Source organism: Fringilla coelebs, assembly GCF_963513975.1.
Source record: "Fringilla coelebs genome assembly, chromosome: 36".
Taxonomy (NCBI): Eukaryota; Metazoa; Chordata; class Aves; order Passeriformes; family Fringillidae; genus Fringilla; species Fringilla coelebs.
In genome coordinates, this window is record NC_140062.1 from 379,594 (window position 1) to 398,850 (window position 19,257).

General features: G+C 58.6%; 1 protein-coding gene across 1 annotated transcript in view; it reads left to right on the forward strand.

Annotated features, from left to right (window-relative positions):
* The window catches only part of LOC311164745 (glycogen [starch] synthase, muscle-like), a gene marked incomplete at both ends in the record, with an annotated part of 28,043 nt that overhangs the window by 5,588 nt on the left and 3,198 nt on the right, over positions 1-19,257 (forward strand). The window contains 9 exon segments of the mRNA XM_084224323.1: positions 170-351; positions 4,283-4,474; positions 7,897-8,082; positions 10,879-11,023; positions 13,400-13,517; positions 16,170-16,290; positions 18,019-18,125; positions 18,767-18,826; positions 18,941-19,019. Of these exon segments, the coding sequence (XP_084080449.1) occupies positions 170-351; positions 4,283-4,474; positions 7,897-8,082; positions 10,879-11,023; positions 13,400-13,517; positions 16,170-16,290; positions 18,019-18,125; positions 18,767-18,826; positions 18,941-19,019 (1,190 nt within the window).

The following is a 19,257-nucleotide window of genomic DNA, read 5'->3' on the forward strand; positions in this document are numbered from 1 at the left end:
GCTGCCCATGGGGTCCTTCCATGGGGTCAGGGTTGGGATTTGGGGTGTCCCAGGTACCGAGGATTGCTCAGGTGGTTCTCAGGAATTTGGGGTGGATTTGGGGTGGATTTTGGGGCTATTTAGGGTGAATTTGGGGTCCCCCTGACCCGGTTGTCCCCCCACCCCACAGTGGGGGGGATCTACACGGTGCTGCAGACCAAGGCGCGGGTGACGGCCGACGAGTGGGGCGAGAGCTACGTGCTGGTGGGGCCCTACGTGGAGAGCGCCGTGCGCACCCAGGTGGAGCTGCTGGAGCCGCCCCAGCCCGCCCTGCGCCGCACCCTGGCGGCCATGAACGCCCAGGGCTGCAAGGTGGGCACACCTGGGGCACCTGGGCACACCTGGGGCACCTGGGCACACCTGGGCACACCTGGGAGGGTTAAAGAGGGAGTTATGGGGTCAGGGAAGGAGTTATGGGGTCAGGGAGGGAGTTATGGGGTTATGGGATCGGGGGTTGGGGGGCACCCTGGCGGCCATGAACGCCCAGGGCTGCAAGGTGGGCACACCTGGGGCACACCTGGGCACACCTGGGGGCACAAGGGGGTACCTGGGGGGGAGTTATGGGGTCAGGGAAGGAGTTATGGGGTCAGGGAAGGGGTTATGGGGTTATGGGATCAGAGGTTGGGGGGCACCCTGGCGGCCATGAACGCCCAGGGCTGCAAGGTGGGCACACCTGGGGCACCTGGGCACACCTGGGCACACCTGGGGCACCTGGGCACACCTGGGGGGGTTAAAGAGGGAGTTATGGGGTCAGGGAGGGGGTTATGGGGTCAGGGAAGGAGTTATGGGGTCATGGGATCAGGGGTTGGGGGGGCACCCTGGCGGCCATAAACACCCAGGGCTGCAAGGTGGGCACACCTGGGGCACACCTGGGCACACCTGGGCACACCTGGAGGGGAGTTATGGGGTCAGGGAAGGGGTTATGGGGTCAGGGTTAGGGGTTATGGGGTTATGGGATCGGGGGTTGGGGGGCACCCTGGTGGCCATGAATGCCCAGGGCAGCAAGGTGGGCACACCTGGGGGCACCTGGGGCACCTGGGCACACCTGGGGGGAGCCTGGAGGGAGCCTGGAGGGGGTTATGGGGTCAGGGAGGAGGTTATGGGATCAGGGATCACAGGTTGGGGGGCACCCTGGCAGACATGAACACCCAGGGCTGCAAGGTGGGCACACCTGGGCACACCTGGGCACACCTGGGCACACCTGGGGGGGTTAAAGAGGGAGTTATGGGGTCAGGGAAGGGGTTATGGGGTCAGGGAGGGAGTTATGGGGCTTAGGAATGGGGTTATGGGGTCAGGGATCTCAAAGGGATGGGGCCATGAACGCCCAGGGCTGCAAGGTGGGCACACCTGGGCACACCTGGGGGCACCTGGGGGGGAGTTATGGGGTCAGGGATGGAGTTATGGGGTCAGGGTGGGAGTTATGGGGCCAGGGGGGGATTTATGGGGTCAGGATAGAGTTATGGGGTCAGGCTGGAGTTATGGGGTCAGGATGGAGTTATGGGGTCAGGATGGAGTTATGGGGTCAGGGAAGGAGTTATGGGGTCCGGGGAGGGGTTATAGGGCCAGGATGGATTTATGGGGTCAGGGGATGATTTGTGGGGTCAGGGAGGGGGTTATGGGGCCGGGATGGAGTTATGGAGTCAGGGATGGAGTTATGGGGTCAGGCTGGAGTTATGGGGTCAGGATGGGGTTATGGGGTCGGGATGGAGTTATGGGGTCAGGGAGGGGTTTATGGGGTCAGGGAAGGAGTTATGGGGCCAGGATGGAGTTATGGGTCAGGGAAGGGGTTATGGGGTCAGGGAGGGAGTTATGGGTCAGGGAAGGGGTTATGGGGTCAGGGAGGGAGTTATGGGGCAGGGAAGGGGTTATGGAGTCAGGATGGATTTATGGGGCCAGGGAGGGGTTATGGGGTCAGGGGAGATTTATGGGGTTGGGGGAGGATTTATGGGGTCAGGGAGGGGTTATGGGGTCAGGGAGGGAGTTGTGGGGCCAAGGAAGGGGTTATAGGGTCAGGGAAGGGGTTATGGGATAAGAATGGATCTATGGGGTCAGGGAATGACTTATGGGGTTTAGGAAGGGGGTTATGGGGTCAGGCAGGGAGTTATGGGGCAGGGAGGGATTTATGGGGTCAGGGATGGATTTATGGGGTCAGGATGGAGTTATGGGGTCAGTGAGGGGGTTATGGGGTCAGGATGGAGTTATGGGGTCAGTGAGGGAGTTATGGGGTCAGGGGTCCCAATCTTTGGGGCCCTCCCCCAGCTTTGTGGGGTGGGGTCACCCAAGGACCCCCCCAGTGGAGCCCCCAAATTTTGGGGGAATTTTGGGGGGTCCTGGCTGGGGGAATGGGGGAGGGGATCCCACAGATTTGGGGGATTTTGGGGGATTTGGGGGATTTTGGGGTCCCGGGGGCATTTGGGGACATTTCGGTGTCACCCAAAGGGCCCCGATTGTCCCCGGGGGGGGTTGGGGACACCCGGGGCCGCCCCTCCCCCCCCCGGCACGTGGGGTTTATTTTTAGCCCCCCCCCCGCCCCTCCCCCCCCTCGGCAAAGGTCAGGGCGGGGGGGGAGGGGCCCGAAATGGGGGAGGGGCCCCTGCAGGGGGGCTCCGGCCTGGGAGGGGAATTTTGGGGTCAATTATGGCGGTTTTGGGGTCATTTATATCATTTTGGGGTCATTTATCCCATTTTTGGGGTCATTTATGGCACTTTTGGGGTCAATTATGGGATTTTTTGGGGTCAATTATCCCATTTTGGGGTCATTTGTGGCACTTTTGGGGTCATTTATGGCACTTTTGGGGTCAATTATCCCATTTTTGGAGTCATTTATTCCATTTTTGGGGTCATTTATTCCATTTTTGGGGTCATTTATTCCATTTTTGGGGTCAATTATGGCCCTTTTGGGGTCAAATACGGCATTTTGGGGTCAATTATGGCATTTTTGGGGCCATTTATGGCACTTTTGGGGTCAATTATGGCATTTTAGGGTCAATTATGGCATTTTGGGGTCAATTATCCCATTTTTGGAGTCAATTATGGCGTTTTTGGGGTCATTTATTGCACTTTTGGGGCCATATACTCAATTTTTAGGGTCTATTATTCCATTTTGGGGGTCAATAATTCAATTTTTTGGGTAATTTATTCGATTTCTGGGGTCATTTATCCCATTTTTGGGGTCAATAATTCAATTTTGGGGTCATTTGTGGCATTTTTGGGGTCAATCATTCAATTTTTGGGGTCATTTATGGCATTTTTGGGGTCAACAATTCAATTTTGGGGTCATTTATGGCATTTTTGGGGTCGTTTCTCCCATTTTTAGGATCTCCTATCCCATTTTTAGGGTCACACAGACCCACAAATGTGACCCCAAATGGACAATTTGGGGTTCTGACGATTTGGGGACCCCCCCAAATTTTGGGGTTCAGGTGCATTTTGGGCTCTGGCTGATTTGGGACAACCCTGAGAGGAGCTTTGGGGTGTCCCTGGGATTTGGGATTTTTTCTATTTTGACCCAAACCCAACAAATGTGACCCCAAATGGACATTTTGGGGTTCTGACAATCTGGGAACCCCCCAAATTTTGGGGTCCAGGTGCATTTTGGGCATTCCCTGATGGGAATCCCCTCATAAAGGAGCTTTGGGGTAAATTCCGATTTGGGATTTTCCCATTTTTGACCCAAACCCAACAAATGTGACCCCAAATGGACATTTTGGGGTGGTGACAATTTGGGGACCCCCCAAATTTTGGGGTCCAGGTGCATTTTTGGCTCTGGTTGATTTGGGACAACCCTGGACGGGGATTTAGGGTAAACTCTGATTTAGGATTTCCCTGTTTTGAACCAAAACCCAACAAATATGACCCCAAATGAACATTTTGGGGTTCTGACAAATTGGGGACCCCCAAAATTTTGGGGTTCAGGTGCATTTTGGGCTCTGGCTGATTTGGGACAACCCTGAGAGGAGCTTTGGGGTGAACTCTGATTTGGGATTTCCCCGTTTTTGACCAAAACCCAACAAATGTGACCCCAAATGGACATTTTGGGGTTCTGACCATTTGGCAACCCCCCAAATTTTGGGGTTCAGGTGCATTTTGGGCATTCCCTGATGGAAATGACCCCAAAGAGAGGATTTAGGGTAGACTCTCATTTGGGATTTCCCCATTTTTGACCAAAACCCAACAAATATGACCCCAAATGGACATTTTGGGGTTCTGACGATTCGGGAACCCCCCAAATTTTGGGGTGCAGGTGCATTTTGGGCGCTGGCTGATCGAGGGCAGCCCGGCCGTGGTGCTGCTGGACGTGGGGGCCACGGCCTGGAGCCTGGAGCGCTGGAAGGGCGAGCTCTGGGAGAGCTGCGCCATCGGCGTGCCCTGGTACGACCGCGAGGCCAACGACGCCGTCCTCTTCGGCTTCCTCGTCGCCTGGTTCCTGGGAGAGGTGGGTTTGGGGGTCATTCTGAAAGTTTTGGGGTTCCTGAAAGGTTTTGGGGTGGTTTTGGGGTGGTGTGAGGTGGTTTTGGGGAGGTTTGTGGTGCCCCGATGACCGTGACGCAAAGACTCGATCGTCTTCCACTTCCTCCTTACCTGGTTCCTCAGGAGGTTTTGGGGTTCCTCAGGAGTTTTTGGGGTTTCTCAGAGGATTTGGGGTATCCTTGAGAAGGTTTGAGGTGGTTTTGAGGAGGTTTGAGGTGGTTTAGGGGATGTTTGAGGTGGTTTGAGGTGGTTTTGGGGAGGTTTGGAGTGCCCTGGTACGACCGCGAGGCCAACGACGCCGTCCTCTTCGGCTTCCTCGTCGCCTGGTTCCTGGGAGAGGTGGGTTTGGGGGTCATTCTGAAAGTTTTGGGGTTCCTGAAAGGTTTTGGGGTGGTTTGAGGTGGTTTTGAGGTGGTTTTGGGGAGATTTGTGGTGCCCCGATGACTGTGACGCAAAGACTCGATCGTCTTCGACTTCCTCCTTACCTGGTTTCTCTGGGGGTTTTGGGGTTTCTCAGGGAGTTTTGGGGTTCCTCAGGAGGTTTTGGGGTTCCTCAGGAGTTTTGGGATCCCTCAGAGAATTTGGGGTGTCCCTGAGGGGGTTTGAGGTGGTTTTGGGGAGGTTTTGGGGTGCCCCGATGACCGTGACGCAAAGACTCGATTGTCTTCGACTTCCTCATTACCTGGTTCCCCTGGGGGTTTTGGGGTTCCTCAGGGAGTTTTGGGGTTCCTCAGAGAGTTTTGGGGTTCCTCAGGAGGTTTTGGGGTTTCTTAGAGGATTTGGGGTGTCCCTGAGGGGATTTGAGGTTGTTTTGGGGAGATTTCGGGACATTTGGGGTGCCCTGGTACGACCGCGAGGCCAACGACGCCGTCCTCTTCGGCTTCCTCGTCGCCTGGTTCCTGGGAGAGGTGGGTTTGGGGGTGCCCCAGAGGGTTTTGGGGTTCCTCAGGGGGTTTGGGGTGGTTTTGGGGAGGTTTGAGGTGGTTTTGAGGAGGTTTGGGGTGCCCCGATGACCGTGACGCAAAGACTCGATCGTCTTCGACTTCCTCCTTACCTGGTTCCCCTGGGGGTTTTGGGGTTCCTCAGGAGGTTTTGGGGTTCCTCAGGGGGTTTTGGGGTTCCTCAGGAGGTTTTGGGGTCCCTCAGAGAATTTGGGGTGTCCTTGAGGGGGTTTGAGGTGGTTTTGGGGAGGTTTGGGGTGCCCCGACGACCGTGACGCAGACGCCGTTCTCTTTGACTTTCTCCTTACCTGGTTCCTCAGGGGGTTTTTGGGGTTCCTCAGGAGGTTTTGGGGTTTCTCAGGCGGTTTTGGGGTTCCTCAGGAGGTTTTGGGGTTCCTCAGGTGGTTTTGGGGTTCCTCAGGGGGTTTTGGGGTTCCTCAGGGGGTTTTGGTGTTCCTCAGGGGGTTTTGAGGTACCCAGACAAATTTAAGGTGTCCCTGAGGGGATTTGGGGTGGTTTTGGGGTGGTTTGAGGCGGTTTTGGGGTGGTTTGAGGAGGTTTTGGGGAGGTTTGGGGTGTCCTGGTGCGACCATGATGGAAAAACTCCCTTGGGGACATCTGGGGACAGCGACAGTGACACGATGGTGACAGTGGGGGGGGTCCCTGGCTGGGCTGTGCTGACATCAGGTGACATTTGGGGACATCTGGGGACAGCTACAGTGACACGACAGTGACAGTGGGGGGGTCCCTGCGTGGACTGTGGTGACACCTGGTGACACTTGGGGACATCTGGGGATAGTGACAGTGACATGATGGTGACAGTGGGGGGGTCCCTGGCTGGGCTGTGGTGACACCAGGTGTGGCGGTGACACCTTGAGCGCCCCCTGGTGGGCTCAGGTGGCACCGCAGTGACACAAGGTGAGGTTTGGTGACACCTGGTGACACCTGGTGACAGTGACATGGGGGGGTTGGGGACAGTGACAGTGACACAGTGGTGACAGTGGGGGGGTCCCTGGCTGGGCTGTGCTGATACCAGGTGTGGCAATGACACCTTGAGCGCCCCCTGCTGGGCTCAGGTGGCACCGCAGTGACACCTGGTGACACTTGGTGACAGTGACAGTGACATGAGGGGGTTGGGGACATTGACAGTGACACAGTGATGACAGTGGGGAGGTCCCTGGCTGGGCTGTGGTGACACCAGGTGTGGCAATGACACCTTGAGCGCCCCCTGCTGGGCTCAGGTGGCACCGCAGCGACACCAGGTGAGGTTTGGTGACACCTGGTGAGGTTTGGTGACCCCTGATGACATTTGGTGACACCTGGTGACATTTGGGGACAGTGACAATGACACAGTGGTGACAGTGGGGGGGTTCCTGGATGGGCTGTGCTGACACCAGGTGTGCCGGTGACACCTTGAGCGCCCCCTGCTGGGCTCGGGTGGCACCGCAGCGACACCAGGTGAGGTTTGGTGACACCTGGTGAGGTTTGGTGACCCCTGATGACATTTGGTGACACCTGGTGACACGTGGTGACAGTGACAATGACACAGTGGTGACAGTGGAGGGGTCCCTGTGTGGGCTGTGGTGACACCAGGTGTGGCGGTGACACCTTGAGCGCCCCCTGCCGGGCTCAGGTGGCACCGCAGCGACACCTGGTGCCACCAGGTGAGGTTTGGTGACACCTGATGACCTTTGGTGACCCCTGATGACATTTGGTGACACCTGGTGACATTTGGGGGCAGTGACAATGACACAGTGGTGACAGTGGGGGGGTTCCTGCATGGGCTGTGCTGACACCAGGTGTGGCGGTGACACCTTGAGCGCCCCCTGCCGGGCTCAGGTGGCACCGCAGCGACACCTGGTGAGGTTTGGTGACACCTGGTGACACTTGGTGACACTTGGGGACAGCGACAATGACACAGTGGTGACAGTGGTGGGGTCCCTGGCTGGGCTGTGCTAACACGAGATGTGGCGGTGACACCTTGATCGCCCCATGCCGGGCTCAGGTGGCACCGCAGCGACACCAGGTGAGGTTTGGTGACACCTGGTGACACTTGGTGACACTTGGGGACAGTGACAATGACACAGTGGTGACAGTGGGGGGGTTCCCCGGGTGGGCTGTGGTGACACCAGGTGTGGCGGTGACACCTTGAGCGCCCCCTGCTGGGCTCAGGTGGCACCGCAGCGACACCAGGTGAGGTTTGGTGACACCTGGTGAGGTTTGGTGACCCCTGATGACATTTGGTGACACCTGGTGACAATTGGGGACAGTGACAATGACACAGTGGTGACAGTGGAGGGGTCCCTGGCTGGGCTGTGGTGACACCAGGTGTGGCGGTGACACCTTGAGCGCCCCCTGCCGGGCTCAGGTGGCAGCGCAGCGACACCGGGTGCCACCAGGTGAGGTTTGGTGACACCTGGTGACACCCGGTGGCCCCCGGTGGCAGTTTGCGGCGCAGAGCGAGGAGCGGCCGTTCATCGTGGGCCACTTCCACGAGTGGCTGGCGGGGCTGGGGCTGGTGCTGAGCCGCGCCCGGCGCCTGCCCGTGGCCACCATCTTCACCACGCACGCCACGCTGCTGGGACGGTACCTGTGCGCCGGGAGCGTCGACTTCTACAACAACCTGCACAGCGTGAGTGACATGGGGACACACCTGGGGACAGGGGGACACACCTGGGGACAGGGGGACACACCTGGGGACAGGGTGACACCATCTTCACCACGCACGCCACGCTGCTGGGACGGTACCTGTGCGCCGGGAGCGTCGACTTCTACAACAACCTGCACAGCGTGAGTGACATGGGGACACACCTGGGGACATGGGGACACACCTGGGGACACACCTGGGGACATGGGGACACACCTGGGGGAATGGGGACACCATCTTCACCACGCACGCCACACTGCTGGGACGGTACCTGTGCGCCGGGAGCGTCAACTTCTACAACAACCTGCACAGCGTGAGTGACACCTGGGGACATGGGGACACACCTGGGGACACACCTGGGGACATGGGGACACACCTGGGGACACACCTGGGGACAGGGGGACACACCTGGGGACACACCTGGGGACAGGGTGACACCATCTTCACCACGCACGCCACGCTGCTGGGACGGTACCTGTGCGCCGGGAGCGTCGACTTCTACAACAACCTGCACAGCGTGAGTCACACCTGGGGACATGGGGACACACCTGGGGACACACCTGGGGACACACCTGGGGACACACCTGGGGACAGGGGGACACCATCTTCACCACGCACGCCACGCTGCTGGGACGGTACCTGTGCGCCGGGAGCGTCGACTTCTACAACAACCTGCACAGCGTGAGTGACATGGGGACACACCTGGGGACAGGGGGACACACCTGGGGACACACCTGGGGGTGGGACACACCTGGGGACACACCTGGGGACAGGGTGACACCATCTTCACCACGCACGCCACGCTGCTGGGACGGTACCTGTGCGCCGGGAGCGTCGACTTCTACAACAACCTGCACAGCGTGAGTGACATGGGGACACACCTGGGGGGGTGGGACACACCTGGGGACACACCTGGGGACACACCTGGGGGGTGGGACACACCTGGGGACACACCTGGGGACATGGGGACACACCTGGGACACACCTGGGGACACACCTGGGGACACACCTGGGTAAGTCAGGGGCATACCTGGGGACACCTGGGGACACACCTGGGGACACGGGGACACACCTGGAGACATTCCTGGGGACATCAGGGCCACACCTGGGGACATGGGGACACCTGGGCACACCTGGGGACATTCCTGGGGACACACCTGGGGACATTCCTGGGGACATGAGGACATACCTGGGGACACGGGGCCACACCTGGGGACATTCCTGAGGGCGTATCTGGAGACGTCAGGGACATACCTGGGTATGTCAAGGACACACCTGGGGACACACCTGGGGGTCAGGGCTCATTCCGGGGTTTTGGGTGGGCCCAGGTGGCCCCAGGTGAGCTCAGGTGACCCCAGGTGTGTCCCTGTCCCCAGTTTGACGTGGACAGTGAGGCAGGGGAGTGGCAGATCGGGACTGTGGGGGGTTCCAGGTGTGCCCAGGTGTGCCCAGGTGAGCCCAGGTAAGCTCAGGTGACCCCAGGTGTGTCCCTGTCCCCAGTTTGACGTGGACAAGGAGGCCGGGGTGTCACAGATCAGGGCTCAGGTGTACCAGGGAGGGGCTGGGAGGGTTCCAGGTGACCCCAGGTGTGCTCAGGTGAGCCCAGGTGAGCTCAGGTGTGTCCCTGTCCCCAGTTTGACGTGGACAAGGAGGCCGAGGTGTCACAGATCAGGGCTCAGGTGCATCAGGGAGGGGCTGGGAGGATCCCAGGTGAGCCCAGGTGTGCCCAGGTGAGCCCAGGTGTGCCCAGGTGATCTCAGGTGTGTCCCTGTCTCCAGTTTGACGTGGACAAGGAGGCTGGGGTGTCACAGATCAGGGCTCAGGTGTACCAGGGAGGGGCTGGGAGGGTTCCAGGTGAGCCCAGGTGATCCCAGGTGTGCTCAGGTGAGCTCAGGTGTGCCCAGGTGTGTCCCTGTCCCCAGTTTGACGTGGACAAGGAGGCCGGGGAGTGGCAGATCAGGGGCTGGGAGGGTTCCAGGTGAGCCCAGCTGTCCCCAGGTGAGCTCAGGTGTGTCCCTGTCCCCAGTTTGACGTGGACAAGGAGGCTGGGGTGTCACAGATCAGGGGCTGGGGGGTCCCAGGTGAGCTCAGGTGTGCCCAGGTGACCCCAGGTGTGTCCCTGTCCCCAGTTTGACGTGGACAAGGAGGCCGGGGAGTGGGAGATTGGGGCTGGGGGGGGTTCCAGGTGTGCCCAGCTGTCCCCAGGTGAGCCCAGGTGTGTCCCTGTCCCCAGTTTGACGTGGACAAGGAGGCCGGGGTGTCACAGATCAGGGCTCAGGTGCATCAGGGAGGGGCTGGGAGGATCCCAGGTGAGCCCAGGTGTGCCCAGGTGTGCCCAGGTGTGTCCCTGTCCCCAGTTTGACGTGGACAAGGAGGCTGGGGAGTGGCAGATCGGGGCTGGGGGGGTTCCAGGTGAGCCCAGGTGTGCCCAGGTGATCTCAGGTGTGTCCCTGTCCCCAGTTTGACGTGGACAAGGAGGCTGGGGAGTGGCAGATCAGGGGTTGGAGGGTTCCAGGTGTGCCCAGGTGTGTCCCTGTCCCCAGTTTGACGTGGACAAGGAGGCTGGGGTGTCACAGATCAGGGGCTGGGGGGGTCCCAGGTGAGCTCAGGTGTGCCCAGGTGAGCTCAGGTGTGCCCAGGTGATCTCAGGTGTGTCCCTGTCCCCAGTTTGACGTGGACAAGGAGGCCGGGGTGTCACAGATCAGGGGCTGGGAGGGTCCCAGGTTTGCCCAGGTGATCCCAGGTGAGCTCAGGTGTGCCCAGGTGTGTCCCTGTCCCCAGTTCGACGTGGACAAGGAGGCAGGTGAGCGCCAGATCTACCACCGGTACTGCCTGGAGCGCGCGGCCGCGCACTGCGCCCACGTGCTGACCACCGTGTCCCACGTCACCGCCGCCGAGGCCGAGCACCTGCTGAAGCGCAAGCCAGGTGGGACCCCGCGCACCTGGGGAACACCAAATACACCTGGGCGCCCCAAAATTACCCAAAATCCCCCCAAATCCCCCAAATCTTCTCCCCAAATCCTTCAAATCCCACCCTGGCACCGCCATGGCCGAGCACCTGCTCAAGCGCAAGCCAGGGGGGACCCCGCGCACCTGGGGAACACAAAATACACCTGGGCGCCCCAAAATTACCCAAATTACCCAAAATCCCCCCAAAATTACCCCAAAATCCCCTCCCAGAATCTCCCAAATCCCACCCCCGGCACTGCCATGGCCGAGCACCTGCTCAGGTGTGAGCCAGGTGGGACCCCGCACACCTGGGGGACCCAAAATCCACCTGGGCACTCCAAAATTACCCAAATTACCCCAAAATTACCCAAAATCCCCCAAATCCCCTCACAGAATCCCCCAATCCCACCCTGGCACTGCCATGGCCGAGCACCTGCTCAGGTGTGAGCCAGGTGTGACCCAGTGCACCTGGGGAACACAAAATACACCTGGGCACCCCAAAATTACCCCAAAATCCCCTCCCAGAATTCCCCAATCCCACCCTGGCACTGCCATGGCCGAGCACCTGCTCAGGTGTGAGCCAGGTGTGACCCCAGCTCACCTGAGCACCCCAAAATCCTCCTGAGCACCCCAAAATTACCCAAAATTACCCCAAAATCCCCCAAAATTACCCCAAAATTCCCCCCAAGTTCCCCCCCAGACCCAGGGAAGGACCCCCAAATGATCCCAGGGATTTTGGGGGTCACCTTTGGGGGGTCTCCCCGAGGATTTTGGGGCTCACCAGGTGTTGGGGGACCCCAAAATCCTGATGGACCCCTAAAGACCCCCACCAAAAATCCCCTCACCCCAAAATTCCTGAGAGGGTTCCAGGGTGGGATTTGGGGGAAATCCCGGGAATTTGGGGGGGATCCGGGGATTTGGGGGTTCAGGAATTTGTGGGGACATTTTTGGGGGGATTTTGGGGTGCCCCTGACCCCTCCCAACACCTGGTGACCCCCTAAAGACCCCCCCCAAAATTCCTTCACCCCCAAAAGTCCCCAAGGGGTTCCAGGGTGGGATTTGGGGGAAATCCCAGGAATTTGGGGGAGATCTGGGGATTTGGGGGGGATCCGGGAATTTGAGGGGTTCAGGAATTTGTGGGGACATTTTTGGGGTGCCCCTGACCCCTCTCAACACCTGGTGACCCCCAAAATCCCGATGAACCCCTAAAGACCCCCCCCAAAATCCCCTCACCCCAAAAATTCCTGACGGGATTCCAGGGGGGATTTGGGGGAAATCCAAGGATTTGGGGGGATCCGGGGAATTGGGGGGTTCAGGAATTTGTGGGGACACTTTTGGGGGGATTTTGGGGTGCCCCTGACCCCTCTCAACACCTGGTGACCCCCTAAAGACCCCCCCCAAAATTCCTTCACCCCAAAAATTCCTGACGGGGTTTCAGGGTGGGATTTGGGGGAAATCCCAGGAATTTGGGGGGGATCCGGGAATTTGGGGGGGTCAGGAATTTGGGGGGGACATTTTTGGGGTGCCCCTGACCCCTCCCAACACCTGGTGACCCCCAAAATCCCGATGAACCCCTAAAGACCCCCCCAAAAAATCTCCTCACCCCCAAAATTCCTTACAGGGTTTCAGGGTGGGATTTGGGGGGGATCCCAGGGATTTGGGGGGGATCCGGGAATTTGTGGGGTTCAGGAATTTGTGGGGGACATTTTTGGGGTGCCCCTGACCCCTCCCAACACCTGGTGACCCCCAAAATCCCAACGAACCCCTAAAGACCCCCCCCCAAAATTCCTTTACCCCCAAAAGTCCCCGAGGGCTTCCAGGGTGGGATTTGGGGGAAATCCAAGGGATTTGGGGGGGATCCGGGAATTTGGGGGGGTCAGGAATTTGGGGGGGACATTTTTGGGGTGCCCCTGACCCCTCCCAACACCTGGTGAGCCCCAAAATCCAGATGAACCCCTAAAGACCCCCCCCAAAATTCCTTCACCCCCAAAATTCCTGAGAGGGTTCCAGGTTGGGATTTGGGGAGGGATCCAGGGATTTGGGGGGGATCCGGGGATTTGGGGGGTTCAGGAATTTGTGGGGACATTTTTGGGGGGATTTTGGGGTCCCCCTGACCGCCCCCAACGCCTGATGACCCCCTAAAGACCCCCCCCAAAATTCCTTCACCCCCAAAATTCCCCGAGGGCTTCCAGGGTGGGATTTGGGGGAAATCCCGGGAATTTGGGGGGGATCCGGGAATTTGGGGGGGATCCGGGGATTTGGGGGGGATCCGGGGATTTGGGGGGTTCAGGAATTTGTGAGGAGATTTTTGGGGGGGTTTTTGGGGTGCCCCTGACCCCCCCAAACCCCCCAGACCTGGTGACCCCCAACGGGCTGAACGTGCGCAAGTTCTCGGCCATGCACGAGTTCCAGAACCTGCACGCCCAGAGCAAGGCCCGCGTCCAGGAGTTCGTCAGGGGCCACTTCTACGGGTCAGTCACCCCTAAAGGGACCCCAAAAACCCCAAAGGGGACCCCAAAATATTGGGGGGACCCCAAAACCCCGGGGGATCCCCAAAATCCTGGGGGAAACCCGGGCAGAAATCCAAAATCCCTGAGGGATCCTGAGGGAGGAGAGGCAGGAGCTCAGGGTGAGTTCTACGGGTCAGTCACCCCAAAAGGGACCCCAAAAACACAAAAAGGGACCCCAAAACCCCCAAAAGGGACCCCAAAATATCGGGGGGACCCCAAAACCCCGGGGGATCCCCAAAATTCTGGGGGAAATCCGGGCAGAAATCCAAAATCCTGGGGGAATCCTGAGGGAGGAGAGGAGGAGGAGTTCGGGGGGACTTCCACGGGTCAGTCACCCCAAAAGGGACCCCAAAACCCCAAAAGGGACCCCAAAACCCCAAAAGGGACCCCAAAACCCCGGGGGATCCCAAAATTCTGGGGGAAATCCGGGCAGAAATCCAAAATCCCTGAGGGATCCTGAGGGAGGAGAGGCAGGAGCTCAGGGTGAGTTCTACAGGTCAGTCACCCCAAAAGGGACCCCAAAAACCCCAAAAGGGACCCCAAAAACCCAAAAAGGGACCCCAAAATCTCGGGGGAACCCCAAAATATCGGGGGATCCCCAAAATCCTGGGGGAAATCCGGGCAGAAATCCAAAATCCGTGAGGGATCCTGAGGGAGGAGTTTGTGGGGACTTCTACGGGTCAGTCACCCCCAAAGGGACCCCAAAACTTCAGGGGGGACCCCAAAAATCCAAAAAGGGACCCCAAAATCTCGGGGGGACCCCAAAATCTCGGGGGATCCCCAAAATTCTGGGAGAAATCCGGGCAGAAATCCAAAATCCCTGAGGGATCCTGAGGGAGGAGTTCGGGGTGAGTTCTATGGGTCTGTCACCCCCAAAGGGACCCCAAAACTTCAGGGGGGACCCCAAAAATCCAAAAAGGGACCCCAAAATATCGGGGGGACCCCAAAACCCCCGGGGATCCCCAAAATTCTGGGGGAAATCCGGGCAGAAATCCAAAATCCGTGAGGGATCCTGAGGGAGGAGTTTGGGGTGAGTTCTATGGGTCAGTCACCCCCAAAGGGACCCCAAAACCCAAAAAGGGACCCCAAAACCCCCAAAAGGGACCCCAAAATATCGGGGGGACCCCAAAACCCCGGGGGATCACCAAAATCCTGGGGGAAATCCGGGCAGAAATCCAAAATCCGTGAGGGATCCTGAGGGAGGAGTTTGGGGTGACTTCTACGGGTCAGTCACCCCAAAAGGGACCCCAAAAACCCCAAAAGGGACCCCAAAAACCCCAAAAGGGACCCCAAAATATCGGGGGGACCCCAAAATTCTGGGGAAACCCGGGCAGAACCCCAAAATCCCTGAGGGATCCTGAGGGAGGAGTTTGGGGTGATTTCTATGGGTGAGTCACCCCCAAAGGGACTCCAAAACCCAAAAGGGACTCGAAAACCCAAAAAGGGACCCCAAAATCTCGGGGGGACCCCAAAACCCCGGGGGATCCCAAAATTCTGGGGGAAATCCGGGCAGAAATCCAAAATCCGTGAGGGATCCTGAGGGAGGAGTTTGGGGTGAGTTCTATGGGTCAGTCACCCCCAAAGGGACCCCAAAAACCCAAAAGGGACCCCAAAATCCCGGGGGATCCCCAAAATTCTGGGGGAAACCCGGGCAGAAATCCAAAATCCTGTGTTTCTGAGGTGGTTTTAGGGTCTTTTTGGGGTTCCCCAGCTGTTTTTGGGGTGTTTGGGGGGGTATTTTGGGGTGGTTTTGGGTGTTTGTGGTTCCCCAGGTGTTTTTGGGGTGTTTTTGAGTATTTTGGGGTTCCCCAGGTGTTTTTGGGGTGTTTCTGGGGTGGTTTTGGGGTGGTTTTGGGGTGGTTTTGGGTATTTTGGGGTTCCCAGGTGTTTTTGGGGTGTTTTGGGAGTGGTTTTAGGTTCCCCAGGTGTTTTTGGGGTGTTTTTGAGTGTTTTGGGGTTCCCCAGGTGGTTTTGGGGTGTTTTTGGGGTGGTTTTGGGTATTTTGGGGTTCCCCAGGTGTTTTTGGGGTGGTTTGGGGGTGGTTTTGGGGTGGTTTTGGGTATTTTGGGGTTCCCCAGGTGTTTTTGGGGTTCCCCAGGTGTTGTGGGGGTGTTTTTGGGGTGTTTTTGGGGTGTTTTTGGGGTGGTTTCGGGTATTTTGGGGTTCCCAGGTGTTTTTGGGGTGTTTTTGGGGTGGTTTGGGGGTGTTTTTGGGCTGTTTTTTGGTACTTTGGGGTTACCCACGTGTTTTGGGGGTATTTTTAGGGTGTTTTGGGATGTTTTTGGGGTTCCCCAGGTGTTTTTGGGGTGTTTTTGGGGTGTTTTTGGGTATTTTGGGGTTCCCCAGGTGTTTGTGGGGTTCCCCAGGTGTTTCTGGGGTGTTTTTGGGGTGTTTTTGGGTTCCCCAGGTGTTTGTGGGGTTCCCCAGGTGTTTTTGGGGTGTTTCTGGGGTGTTTTTGGGGTGTTTTGGGGGTGTTTTTGGGATGTTTTTGGGTTCCCCAGGTGTTTTTGGGGTTCCCCAGGTGTTTCTGGGGTGTTTTTGGGGTGTTTTTGGGGTTCCCCAGGTGTTTTTGGGGTGTTTTGGGGTTCCCCAGGTGAGTTTTCCCCCCTGCAGGCACCTGGATTTCGACCTGGACAAGACGCTTTTCTTCTTCATCGCCGGGCGCTACGAGTTCTCCAACAAGGGCGCTGACATCTTCCTGGAGGCGCTGGCCCGCCTCAACTACCTGCTCAGGGTGACACTGAGGGGACACTGGTGACACTAGGGTGACATGGGGACATCAGGGGGATTGGGGGGATTGGGGGGATTGGGGACATTGGGGACACTGGGGACATTGGGGACATTGGGGGGACATTGGCACTGCCATCTTCCTGGAGGCGCTGGCCCAGCTCAATGACCTGCTCAGGGTGACACTGAGGGGACATTGGGGACATTGGGGACATTGGGGACACTGAGGGGACATTGGCACTGACATCTTCCTGGAGTCGCTGGCCCGCCTCAACGACCTGCTCAGGGTGACACTGAGGGGACATTGGGGACATCAGAGTGACATGGGGAAACTGGGGACATTGGGGGGATTGGGGACATTGGGGACATTGGGGACATCGAGGGGATTGGGGACATTGGGGACATTGGGGACACTGAGGGGACATTGGCACTGACATCTTCCTGGAGGCGCTGGCCCGCCTCAACTACCTGCTCAGGGTGACACTGAGGGGACACTGGGGACATTGGGGACACCAGGGTGACATGGGGACATTGGGGACATTGGGGACATTGGGGACACTGAGGGGACATTGGTGCTGACATCTTCCTGGAGGCGCTGGCCCGCCTCAACTACCTGCTCAGGGTGACACTGAGGGGACACTGGGGACATTGGGGACATCAGGGTGACATGGGGACATCGAGGGGATTGGGGACATTGGGGACATTGGGGGGATTGGGGACACTGAGGGGACATTGGCACTGACATCTTCCTGGAGGCGCTGGCCCGCCTCAACTACCTGCTCAGGGTGACACTGGGGGGACACTGGGGACACTGGGGACATTGGGGACACTGGGGACATTGGGGACATTGGGGACATTGGGGACATCAAGGGGATTGGGGACATTGGGGACACTGGGGACATTGGGGACATTGAGGGGACACTGGGGACATTGGGGACATTGGGGACATCGAGGGGATTGGGGACATTGGGGACACTGGGGACATTGGGGACATTGGGGACACTGGGGACACTGGGGACATTGGGGACATTGGGGACATCAGGGGGACATTGGGGACATCGAGGGGATTGGGGACACTGGGGGGATTGGGGACATTGGGGACATTGGGGACATTGGGGGGATTGGGGACATTGGGGACATCAGGATGACATGGGAACATTGGGGACATTGGGGACATTGAGGGGACATTGGGGACATTGGGGACACTGAGGACACTGGGGACATTGGGGACATCAGGATGACATGGGAACATTGGGGACATTGAGGGGACATTGGGGACACTGGGGGGATTGGGGACATTGGGGACATCAGGGTGACATGGGAACATTGGGGACATTGAGGGGACATTGGGCACCTTGGTGACATCAGTGAAACCCATGGGGACATGTGGGGACATCTGGGGACATTCAAGGCTTGTGGGGGCACATTTGGGGACACCGGAGGTATTTGGGGACAGGGAGGACATTTGGGGTCGGGGGGGGGGTGTTGGGGACATTGTGGGGAGATTTTTGGTGACACTGGGGACCCCAGGTGACATCAGGGACCCTTGGTGACATCGGGGACCCCAGGTGACATCGGGGACACCCCCGGGAGTTGATCAGAGCTGGGACACTTGGGGACAAAGGGGATTATTTGGGGTTGGGGTCACTGCAGGGACACTTGGGGACCTTTGGGGACACTTGGGGACCCCAGGTGACATTTGGGGACCTCGGGTGACCCTGGGGACGCCCCGCAGGTGAACGGCAGCGAGGTGACGGTGGTGGCGTTCTTCATCATGCCCGCCCGGACCAACAACTTCAACGTGGAGTCGCTCAAGGGCCAGGCCGTGCGCAAGCAGCTCTGGTGGGACCCCCAAAAAACCCCAAAAAACCCCAAAAAACCCAAAATTCCTCTAAAACCCCCCAGGGACCCCCCAAAATCTCTCGGGGACCCCCCCAAACCCCAAATTTCCCCCCAGGGATCCCCAAAAATCCCCAAGGATTCCCCCAAAACACCCAGGGACCCCCCAAAATCCCTCGGGGACCCCCAAAATCCCCCAAGAACCCCCCAAAACCTTTTGGGGACCCCCCCAAACCCCCAAATTTCCCCCCCAGAGACCCCCAAAACCCCCAAGGATCCCCCAAAATCCCTCAAGGACCCCCCAAAACCCCCAAGGACCCCCCAAAATCCCTCAAGGATCCCCCAAAATCCCCCAGGGACCCCCCAAGGACCCCCCAAAATCTCTTGGGAACCCCCCAAAATCTTTTGGGGACCCCCCAAAACCCCAAATTTCCCCCCCAGGCACCCCCAAAACCCCCAAAATCTCTTGGGGACCCCCCAACACCCCCAAATTCCCCCCCAGGGACCCCCAAAACCCCCAAGGACCCCCCAAAACCCCAAATTTCCCCCCCAGGGACCCCCAAAACCCCCAAGGACCCCCCAAAACCCCCAAAGGACCCCCCAAAACCTTTTGGGGACCCCCAAAACCCCAAATTCCCCCCCAGGGACACGGCCAACGCCGTGAAGGAGAAATTCGGGAAGAAGCTCTACGAGTCTCTGCTGGTGTAAGAACCCCAAAACCCCCCCAAAAAAAACCCCAAAAAAACCCCAAAAATTTTTGGGGGTCCCCTGGAGATTTTGGGGGGCTCTCCTGAGCTCCCACCCGCCCAAAAATTCAGGGGGAACCTCCCGGACATGAACAAGATGCTGGACAGGGAGGATTTCACCATGATGAAGAGAGCCATCTTCGCCACCCAGGTGAGTCTGGGGGGCTGCACCCCCAAACTGGGGGGCTGGGGATCCTTTTTGGGGGGCTGGGGATCCTTTTTGGGGTGTGGGACCCCCTTTTTGGGGTGTGAGATCTCATTTTGGGGGGCTGGCACCCCCTTTTTGGGCTGTGGGACCCCTTTTTGGGGTGTGAGATCTCATTTTGGGGGGCTGGGACTCCCTTTTTGGGGGGCTGGGACCCCCTTTTTGGGGTGTGGGGCCCCTTTTT